This window comes from Bombyx mandarina, chromosome 18 (assembly GCF_030267445.1).
Source record: "Bombyx mandarina strain Sakado chromosome 18, ASM3026744v2".
Classification (NCBI taxonomy): domain Eukaryota; kingdom Metazoa; phylum Arthropoda; class Insecta; order Lepidoptera; family Bombycidae; genus Bombyx; species Bombyx mandarina.
Window position 1 is genome coordinate 4,802,882 of NC_143224.1, and position 12,148 is coordinate 4,815,029.

Consider the following 12,148-nt stretch of genomic DNA (forward strand, 5'->3'; position numbering starts at 1 on the left):
TTTCAACCGTATTGGAAAACAATAAGTCATACGGGTGGCAGGATCTTTTGTGAGTCCGCACGGATAGGTACCACATAGCTGCCTATTTCTGCCGTGAAGCAGTAATACATTTCAGTTTGAAGGGCTGGGCAGCCGTTAAAACTATACTGAGACCTTAGAACTCATATCTCAAGGCGGGTGGCGGCATTTACGTTGTAGATGTCTATGGGCTCCAGTAACTACTTAACACCAAGTGGGCTGTGGGCTCGTTCACCCATCTATGCAATAAAAATAAAAAAAGCTATCCCATAAAAGAAATTCTAATAAAACGAAATCAGTTCGTTTAAAAAAGAGTCAGTTTTAAGAAGGCAAACGCCAACAAAAGAAGAAAGTGACACTTGTAAGCCCTTTTCTAGTAAAATTGATGAAAGAGTGTCAAATAATGATACACAATAGTTATTTTGCCTTCATATACAACCCTATTCGGTATTGTTACAATATTATCGGCGATCCGACTCATGTGGGTGCGGACTCCTGAATGTTTGGGGAAAAAAATCCTTTTGACCAATTGTTTGCTAAGGTAAGCTGACATTATTTTTTGTGAAGGTGTTTATCGAAGTTTGACCATGGGAAAATATTGGAGATTCAGGTGCCTCTATCAAAATCGGTTCATTGTCCAACCTGTTGTGAGCTTTTGTTGATTTTCGATAAAATCGTCCCTTTGATCATGGGTTTTATTGTGTTTTTGATTCGTCTATAAAGACGCACATTTTGTTCTTGATTAATGGTAAAGGACTGATCCGAAAGGCTTGCGTCTTTGTTCTGAACTGATACCTTTAAAATAAAGGAGGACAACACCTACCAAACTTTAAATTGTCTAACGTTGAAAGGCCGACAATAACAAATCGGTATCAGAGCTTGACAAAGATGGACTCTTCAGAAACTGTCCACCCACTCCCTGGCTATTGATTGTGGTCTCCTAACTATAAATTAAGCCTGATTATGAACATCTTTTTATCTCATTGTATTTATCTCTACTTTCTAAGCGTCTAATGGACGGACATTGGTCAAAGGATCTGTTGAAAAGCCATTCAAAAGACTTCTTCTATCCAAATAGATTTCTATAATATATTAAATTTTGAACCTGAATAAAGCATCGACGGCTTAGTGAATTTAACATAATGGACATCTTAATAAGTTTTCTCGTAAATCAGATAACTTAAAGGTCTTAATCTAATCCTTTGATATTTACATCGGTGTTCGATTTTTATTTGAACACAATAAGATAACTTGCGTTAGATAGGACAAGAATTTAAATCTCAAAACGACATCTCAATTTTGTACAGATTATGTACAATAATAACAAAAAAAAAGCTTAGCTACTCGTGATTGTTTGTAACGCGATTTGTTTGTCCCTTAATCCTTTCTTCAAAATGTTTTTTTTTTTTGTTAAACAACCATCCGTCACAACTCTTGACTAATTTTACAATTGCGGTGATCAGACAATTCGTTATTCATTTCTTGGCAATTTAAAATCTATAAATCGCTGGAGTCGTTTTGTTTTAGACCATCGATTATTTATTTCTGCTGCGTTGCTGCCCCCAACGTCGTGCACTTCTTAATGGAACCGGACTTATAAATCCAATTTAAATGTTACCAGAACCTCCGCTGACATAACATATGTAAATCTATACGTCTTTATCTTCGGCATCACAAATACGAAATGCCGCGATCGGTCGCGACCATAAAAAAAGTTGTCCAGTCGGAAATACAAAACGGGTGGCCGCGGTCTCCGCTTCATTATTATAAGAAAATTAACTTCACTCCCATAATTTAAATATCGTCTGAGTTATAAATTTCGTTGTTCTTTTTCATATTCTAATTACTGTCCGTTTTTCGATTGATCGAAATATATCGATGTTTTTGTTCCCACGGTGGTGTTGCAAAATTGTACTGTTGTTGCAAATCTGTTTCTCTTTTTTTAAACATTACTTGAAATGTTTTTTTAGGGATTGTATAGTTTTAATCAGTCTAAGTCAGCAATGTTACCGCTTATCTCGTCAATATTTATTCTGATATATCCGAAATTTAAGCTTATAGCTATGAATTTGCCAAAAAAAAAACAGTTTATTTTATTTTATTTCATGTATGGTTTTACTCAAACTCAGTAACAATAATCTTACACTAACTTCATAATTTTATAACTGTATTTACATACTTTGAGACTCTAATACCTTTAATTTGAAAATTCTTAGACTCAGTAATGAAATCTAGACAGAATTTCTTTAATTAAGAACTAAATTATCTATTGATGTAATCGTCAAAATCTTAGAACCGTTTTATTATATAGCAAATATCTCTTAAACCTAAGCTCTATTTTATTAAAATTAAGCCAACGTACACGAGTAACGCTTGATTTCAGAATCAAACCTGACCTTAAAAAATGAAAAGAAAAACTTAATAGTGGCGACTTAAGACCTACGCACAGTAATTTGCTTTAACAGGCCAAAACAACGCTTGAGAGACCAATAACTCGAGTCCAGGGACCAAGATTGAAGGATCCGCTTATAAATGCGATGCTCCCATGTTCCCTTAATGAAGACATATTGAATCGCTAAGCTAACAAGATGTAGCCAATACTTAAATTGACGTGAGGCCCTTTCGCTGTTTCCGTTTTGATTCACAGTCAATTGTTAGTTAATGTTAATTTAATTATGGCCGGGAATTGATTTTGTTTGAAAACTTATTATGTTGTTTATGGTGCATTGGTTGATTTTTATTGATTTTAGTTTCCAATTTTTTAACAAGCACCATTCAATTACCTTAATCAAAGTCCCGATTGGATTAGAGCATTTCTTTTTCTTGAATATCTCTTATTCAAGAGGTGATCATCGATAGGTTATTCGAATCGGCCCTTGTGCCGACTCACACATGGCGTGGCGTTGGAAGTAGGAACTGTCCCAATTCAGTTTTTTTAATTTTTTTATTGCTTAGATGGTTGGACGAGCTCACAGCCCACCTGGTGTTAAGTAGTTACTGGAGCCCATAGACATCTACAACGTAAATGCGCCACCCACCTTGAGATATAAGTTCTAAGTTCTCAGTATAGCTACAACGGCTGCCCCACCTTTCAAACCGAAACGCATTACTGCTTCACGGTAGAAATAGGCAGGGTGGTGGTACTTACCCGTGCGGACTCACAAGAGGTCCTACCACCAGTGACAAAAGCTCACAAGATGCCAACAGTAACTATTTATAGAGATTACTTTGATTGCTTCACTACACAGTATTAAACCTTTCTGGCAGATTTTTATTTCAATTGTTACCATCCCCGCAATCTGACTACGGCACGTCACACGACTGCAAAAATGGTTTTGGAATGGTTAGATTGGTAAGCAGGCCCGTGACCCAACTAACGTGAAGAGTTTACTGAAGACATGATTTTAAAGCGTCAATTTCGTCTCAACTACCGTTGCCCAATTTTTTTATATTCCTATTTAGAAAAATGCTTCTGTCGATCACTCAAGATGCTGTTGAAAAATAGCGTTAGTATACCTAACACTTGATACCTGTTGCAGTGACTAAACAACTGAAGTCATCGTGGCCTAAAGATAAGACGTTCGGTGCATTCGTATCTAGCGATGCAGCGGTGTTCGAATCCCGCAGGCGGGTACCAATTTTTCTAATGAAATACGTACTCAACAAATGTTCACGATTGACTTCCACGGTGAAGGAATAACATCGTGTAATAAAAATCAAACCCGCGAAATTATAATTTGCGGAATTACTGGTGGCAGGACCTCTTGTGAGTCTGCCTATTTCTGCCGTGAAGTAATGCGTTTCGGTTTGAAGGGTGGGGCAGCCGTTGTAACTATAGGTACTGAGACCCTAGAACTTATATTTCAAGGTGGGTGGCGCATTTACGTTGTAGATGTCTATGGGCTCCAGTAACCACTCAACACCAGTTGGGCTGTGAGCTCGTCAACCCATCTAAGCAATAAAAAAAAACTGTAGTGTTTGCTCAAATTAAAGTAGATACTCTGCATATCTAAATTGAGATTAGTCAGAGCAAAAAAAAGCCGTACGTACCCATCGAATCCCAACGACAAACGACACGGGTCTCTATTAGGTAAGTCCAACAATAAGTCCCGTAAAACAATAAATCCGTACAAAGCAATTTCAATTAAAAAAAACTCGACGTCACCAAACCCATATCAATTAGCGACAACCGAAAAATAAAAAACGGCGCTGTGTTTTATTTAAGATGGAAGTTAACTTGGATTTTTGAAAAGTTTGGAAGCGACTGCGGGATGCCGTCTGGCCCCTGTCGCACCTGATAAAGTAATTTCCAAATTCCGTAATACGCACGCAGTTTTGAAGAGGGTTTTAAAAAGGAGAGCTCTACGCGCCACCGACCTAATTGGGATCGCGTTAAGGTCTCCTGATTGTTTTAATTTTTAATTTGATTGTGTTGCGTATAACGGTCCGGTTCCTTTAGAAGCTTTATCCGTAAAGTTTCGAATCAATTTTTACCGACTCTGTGGTGCAGTAGTTAGTGCTCTTGGCTGTTGCGCCAGAGGTTCGGGGGTTGGATTTTTACATCGGATAAAACATTCGTGTGATGAACAGGCTTGTTTGCTGTTTGTCTTGATGTTTATCTTGTCTGATATCTTGATATATATTTATGTAAATATTTATATAAGTATTTATATCAGTCTCTGATACCCAAAGTACAGGGAAATCTAATTTGGTGCCAGGTGATACCTAGTTTAAGATTTAAAAATAAAATTATTTTTACTACTTTCTCTTTAAGGCTACCTACTCTGTCAAATAGCTCATGACCAAACTTAGAGATTCTCATAGCAAACATATTATGCTTTCCAAATGTTCGGAATTCGATATTACATGTAAATTATATTTCCTGGATTTAAGGTATAACGTCATCCATTTCGTACATGCCGAATAGGGGGGCACGTACCTTATTGTTTGCTCACAAAAACTAAACTCGAGTACAAAATAAGAACAAACGTGTCATCGATGAAATGACGCGTGTCGGCCAATCAGGCGCGACGGCCGCAGACGACGGTGACGTCACGGCGTCGGCAGCCAATCAGGGCGGCGCGTCGACTCCGGTCAACTCGGGCTAATTGCCCATGTGTGCGATAACACTAGTTTTAAGAGGAATCCGTGCGCGTGCGACGGTCAACGCACACTCATACAATAAGCCCATCAGAAATACGCGCTCTATAGAAACATACCAAGTCCACTGACAATAAATGTACTGAATATAAAATCTAATTTTCAAGAGCCGAGTCGAAAATGAGAAATCTCTAAATCGTCATTTAGCCGAAATAAAATAATGCGTTCTGATTATTCCGTTAGATAGAAGTTGCTTAAGTTATTTTAAGTCCGAACGGTCATCTATTGTTGTCTAAGTAAAGCATGCGAAAATATTTTATAATGCTTTTTAAACTTATCTAAGAATCTTTATTAACATAAAAATATAATCTAGTTCTTTATTTTGTGCGTTCACATTTTCCGCACACACAAAAGTTTTGCTAAATAATAGTGTTGATGAAAATTAAAGTATGATAAGAGGATATGAGTATTTGTCGTATGCAATTAACATTATTGTGAAATTTTAATTTAACCCACAGACACAGCCCACTGAGTTTCTCGCCGGATCTTCTCAGTGGGTCGCGTTTCCGATCCGGTGGTAGATCCTACGAAGCACTGCTCTTGCTAGGGATAGTATTAGCGACGCCTCCTGGTTAGAGCCTCGTGAGCTCACCTACTCATTCGGTGAAACTAACATAGCCCCTTGAGGTCACTAGAATAGGTAGGTTAATTAGTTAGTAAAGATTAAACACCCTCCACGATGTTTCCCGAGCGCTATGACATGTCCTACTTCAAACGAGGCTTGTGGAGAGTATTAAGCGGTAGGCAGCGGCTTGGCTCTGCCCCTGGCATTGCTGAAGTCCATGGGCGACGGTAACCACTCACCATCAGGCGAGCCGTATGCTCGTCTGCCTACAAGGGCATTAAAAAAAGGTAGAAAAAAAGTGAAATTTAAAATAATTTTGCTTAAATTGATTAGTGCTATTTTCATGGGTGCCTTAGCGGTTTTGACCAAACTATTACAAAGGTTAATAATAAAGATATGGAATTACGTTTAGATGATTTAATCAGTGTTGGAGCACAGCATGATACCGTACTTACTACTAATGCTACTACTCTGTCAATTATAGAAAACAGTCATTACAATATTAAGGACATTCTTGCTATTCCAGTGAAAAAGACACATCGTTCATGAGAACTCATTAGTGTGAAAGTTAATCAAATTTGATACCACCTTTTGACACTGGACCGAAGTAGCCATATTATAAAAAAAAGCCAAAACAAAATCACGCAACTACAAACTGAACTGCAAACACAAACAAATCCATTAGTAAAACTAGTTAGTTCACAATTAACTCTTACTGTTGGCCAGTGGGAATGTGAGATGGGGAAACAATGGCCGGTGCTCATTAATAAAATCTTTTAAAACGGTTTCTAGCGTTTGCTAAAATTGTTTACTGTCTCTCTGTTCATATTAAATTGATCTTTGAATAATGGATAAGTATGCAGTTTTTGTGATTCATTCGCAAATGCCTTTTTTTTTGTTTTAATTTTATTTAGCGTAAGTTTCAGTCGGCCGTCGTTTGGCTCATTGCTTGTATCGAAGGATGAAAACTTTTTTGCAACTTTACAGGAAAGATATTTAAAGTTTAAAATTAGGAAAAAATATAACATAACAGAAAAAGCTCTTCAGCTGTTTGAATCAAATACCCTTAATTAAAATTCTTTTTTTTAATGCCTTTGTAGGCAGACGAGCATATGGTACACCTGATGGTAAGTGGTTACGGTCGCTCATAGACATCAGCAATGCCAGGGGTACAGCCAAGTCACTGCTTATTACATGTATACATATAGTCTATTAAATACATCTAACTATTGATGCTAATACCAATAAATAGCACCTTTAAATGCAAAGATAAATGTCGCTTAAACCAAATAGCTGACCACTCGATATCTACTCTGAAGAATACTCATAGTTATCCTTATTTTAATGCTCTCATATTATTTATGAACATTTTTTAAGGATTACTGGTGACCCCGAGGCCTTTCCAGTTTCATCAGGGCAGGTGGGCGAGCAAAGGCTCAGCCAGGAGGGGTGGGATTAGCTAGCAGCTGCCCGAGCGCTTCCAAAGGAGACCTAACAACTCAAAAGCAACTGCTTCGCGAATGAATCTACTACTGGATCGGAATCGTGACCCGCTGAGAAGATCCGGCGAGAAACTCAGCGGGCTGATGCATGGGTTAGGTTGCACGTCGAACTCTTTGTCGAGTTCGACGAGTACGGTTACCGGGGTCTCTTAGCCTGCTCCTAGTGTTAGAGCTGAATGCGTCTAATGTAAGATATTTGGGGTGTAATACCTAGGGGTGTAATAAAAATATTGAAAAGGTTACAGAGTATCTTCTTACAGTAGCACTCGTTCACAAATTCTAGAAGGTGGCCTCAACAAAAATCAAACCCGCAAAATTACAATTTGCGTAATTACTGGTGGTAGGATCACTTGTGAGTCCGCGCGGGTAGGTACCACCACCCCGCCTTCTTCTGCCGTGAAGCAGTAATGCGTTTCGGTTTGAAGGGCGGGGCAGCCGTTGTAACTATACTGAGACCTTAGAACTTATATCTTAAGGTGGGTGGCGCATTTACGTTGTACTTGTCTATGGGTATATTTTTTTCACTATTATCGATCGATGGATAGATATACCATCTGGGTCTATGCGGTTACCGGAACACGCACATACAAGTCTACTAAAAAACGAATTTGAATCTTAATGACATATGATCATAAAGACGAATTTTGGTCTTCAGAAAGGTACACCTGATACTTCAGTGCAGAAACAGGCATCCTGGCCAGAAGGTAGGGTAGTTAAGGTATTGCTTCTGAGCGACAAGGCCGCCGATTATTCTCGTCACTAATTCATATTAATAGAGATATTTTTTGTGTTTTGATAGGCTTCTTGTAAATCCGGTACAATTAAATAGCTACGCGTATACGATGCGAGCCTCTTCAAGCTATTAGTTCTTCCTCGTCCGTTTGTTCTAACAATTGCATAAGAAACTTATTATTCAATAAAAGTTCCACTAATTTTCACTTATTGAAACTCTTTTTTTCGGTCCACTAAAGTGCATGTACAAGTGCGCACAAAACTCAAATGGGTCTATTAAAATTAAAAGTTATTTAAGCTAACACCTGTATCTATTCTAAATGAATTATGTTGATAGATTTATATCCGAAGTAGAAAGTACTCAAGTGTTTCGCTACGAATTTGACTTTAAGCTCGTTTTAATTAGGCCATTTTCATGAATAGGAGCCGCTATTAGTAATAATCAAGTTCGTTACATTTTATTTATAATGTCATAAGTGCAATAGAATATAAATTCAGACATATTATTATCGTAATACTTGTAATGTAATAAGTTACTGGTGGTAGGACCTCTTGTGAATCCGCACGGGTAGGGACCACCACCCTGCTTATTTCTGCCGTGAAGCAGTAATGCGTTTCGGGTTGAAGGGTGGGGCAGCCGTTATAACTTACTGAGACCTTAGAACTTATATCTCAAGGTGGGTGGCGCATTTACGTTGTAGATGTCTATGGGCTCCAGTAACCACTTAACACCAGGTGGGCTTTAAGCTCGTCCACCCATCTAAGCAATAAAAAAAATCTAATAGTAGAAGAAAGATCTGTTAGATATTATTATGTATCCCAATTTTATTATATAGGAAAATACCTATTTGAGACTTCGAGGTCTTATTTCAATACAGATCTACTGTAGGTGTTATGGTTAAGACAGGCCATGACTCTCAATCAACGCTGATAAATAGGATAAATCGGAGGTAGGAAGGTGGAGTTATTCGTTATAACGAATATAGAGTCTTCATTCTTCGATTTCAGTAGAATCAAAAATGATTATACAAACTATTGACGGGTTTTTGAAAATTAAGCTTTAAAATAAATAATATCTTAGTCAACGGTGACCTCGAAAAATGAGTTATTCTAATAAACTAAAACTGTATTATTATTTTAGTAACAAAAGTGGCTGTCTAAAGAAATAAAGAAAAAGGAAATGGTCATTGCGGTTCTTACATTATTAATATTTGTATATTGGATTTCATTTTATGAACTTCGTCGGTGAACGATTTTTTTCATTTTTATTGTTTTAGCGTGACTGACTTGGTTCTTATCAATTGAATTCTCACTCTTTGCTGAACCTTAACAACTTAAAACACCTTCAACGTTTCCACAATTATTTCAGAAATTGGCAGTACCGAGGTACTAAATCCATAAATACAATATCAACGGCTACAGCAAACTAAGTTGATAATTATTAGCTGATAAATCTATTTTTTTGGTTAGTAATTTTATATTAAGTTATTTTTTGCAATATTAAAAGAAAATACGAACACTTTTTCACAGGACTGTCTTTTTTCGAAAGATTCGAAAAATGAGTCCATTCATTTGTTAATTTCGGTTTGGTTCATTCTTTTACAGACGAATAAAATAGTATAATTATTAAGCATCAAAATAGCGGTAGATTTCGTCTGCCTATTTAAGTAACAAAATGAAATATTTTTGAACGTCAACTTTTAAAAGTCAGCGGTCTATTCCGTCATTGTCCCTTAAAAAATACTCATCAACTGTCCGAGAATGTATGAATGCGGCCACTCCATTCATTTTCCCTTCGGACGAATGGTGACCACCTCGTAATGTCAATGTTGACGTAAGACGGGGTAATAAGTAGCTCGTCGTTGTATGAATAGACTCTCAGATGGGATGACGTCGAATGTGTGCTTGCGAGTTTTTTTTCTTCTTCTAAATCTGGCGTTCGAATACTTTTTAAATTTGTACCGAGAAAATGATTTTTCTTTACGTTTTTATTATTAAAAATGGTAAAATGTATAACATATATTACGTTCTATTTAGTTTCTAATTTAATAAGTACTCTGGAAATAAAAAGTGCAGTGGATCACAAATTTTGATTGATAAACAAGGATCATGAAAGAGTAAAGATAAATAATTTTTTAAATTATGTACAAAGCGTTTCACATTGAAACATGTTTAAATAATTTAGATGCACATCAAGATGTTTGTTTTTGGATATAGTTATTTTTGAATTGCGATTCCTTGAACAAGTAAAAAATATTTCTACACTAACATACGCTTTAGATTTTAGGTTTAGATTTTAGCGATATTTTTGTTTAAATACATCATTAATATTTGCGTCCGTATTATTTAAAAATGTTCGAAAACATAAATTAACACTATCACACAATGATTGACGTGTTTTATTCGGTATCGCTAAACACAAATTTTGTACAAAAATAAATCATTATCGGGGCCTTACCTTGCGCGATGCGTACAGCTGGCATTTTGATTCTCATCTTGATTTGGTCACCTATTTTTAGATCTTCGACAACTTGTTTTATCCTTAGAAACAATTTATCTTAATATGTCTCTATCAGAAGACAGTTCGTTAAACTTCACATGTGCCGCCGCCGGTCCAGCGGTTTATCGTGTTCATAAAACGTTTCTGATAACGGAGGTCGACTTATCACAAATCCTCCTACGAGTGTCCGACGGTGTTTTAGAGCGCTCACTCATTTTCTTAAAGTACTCATCGCACGGAAAAACAAACAGTACTTAAGTTACTTTTTCCTTTTCATGTTGCGGCAAATCAGTTCACACGTTAGTTCAATGTTTCGCGTAAATCGACTGGTCATAAATAGGGCCTTATCAACACTTGAATGAGCGTCTCAGTGCACTATCTAATCTATCCACGCCTAGTGGCGATCCTGCGATTCGGCAAACGGCTCGCTTGGTCACACTCCATTTACTAACATCTGTTTAAACTTCTTCACTTGAAATAACAAATTTTCAGTCACTGTCCGTCGTCGAAATTTCTATAGTCGATATTCGAAATAATAAAATAAATTTACGAACGTTGTTAATGTATTAAAATAAAATGGTTTTTATGCAAATATACGTGAATATTTCGTAATGTTTACGAGAGCGATCGCGATCGTATATGTGTCGCGTGCGGTGCGAGGCAGGTGCGAGGCCAGCCGCCCGCTCTCGCCCGGTGTCCGAGAGCGTCTGTCCTGTGTCCCTTCACGCGAGGGCTCCACGGCCTCCGCGTGTCCACGACTAGCGCCGTCTCGCTCCGCCGGCCGACGATGCCGCGTGCGAGTCCATACGAAGTAGCCAGGGGTTACTCTCGGTCGCCGCCGTCTCGGCTGTTCGACGGAGACGGCTGCCGCCGACGCCGATCAGTTCACACATGCTCCCGAAAGAGACGGCTACAAATCACAAGTGCCGTGCGTTGGTGTGCGTGCGCGGGTGGGGCGAAGATGCAACGCGTACAAAAGAAAAAGGGATAATATTTGCTTGCATATTTCATGACTCGATTAGAAGATGGAATTTTTAATTGAAGGGACGGTAAGCGCGGTCAGTGTACAGTTTCAGGGCGTGCTTATATTTAAAGCTCCGAAACTTGAGTGCTCGTTTGAAGTTGTGAGGTACTTTTATTGTGAGGCTTAACTTTTAAGAGCCTGAACGATAAAACGGTAAATACGTAAAGTATGATTTTATAAGTAAAATATGTCCAAAATTTTATTAGGATGTCCAAAGTAAATTCAGGAAATTGGAGAACGATGCATTTAGTCTTACTACCAATGAATTTCACTAAATCTCATTAAATAAAGTCCATTTTATGAAATTAGGTACCCGGTTCTTTTAATACATTATATTTTTTTGTATAAGCATTATTTTTTTTAAAACATTACCAGACTCTACCTCCGTAGTACTGAGCTACGCATGCTACGCGAGCTAACAATGTTTTTCCTTAGCAACAAAACATTTGGAAAATGCATTCGTTGCATATTTTATTTACGCTCTCATAAGTAACGTCTAAAGCAAATATCATTTACGATTTATAAATCTCATTATGTTATTGTATTCGGGCGTAATATTATTCCGTTTGCCTTCGAAAAAAAAAAGAAACGTCTTAACAATTGAAGAAAAGAAAAATAACCCTCCTCCAATCACTAAATTAAACGTT

The 12,148-nt window shown here is 37.4% G+C and overlaps 1 protein-coding gene across 1 annotated transcript in view; it reads right to left on the bottom strand.

The window, feature by feature from the left end:
• The window catches only part of Cph (BCL11 transcription factor chronophage), a 58,529-nt gene extending 47,172 nt beyond the window's left edge, over positions 1–11,357 (bottom strand). The window contains exon 1 of the mRNA XM_089734964.1: positions 10,436–11,357. Within this exon, the coding sequence (XP_089591090.1) occupies positions 10,436–10,472 (37 nt within the window). The 5' untranslated portion in view covers positions 10,473–11,357. The remainder of the gene's footprint in view (positions 1–10,435) is intronic.
• Between the last annotated feature and the right edge of the window lie 791 nt (positions 11,358–12,148).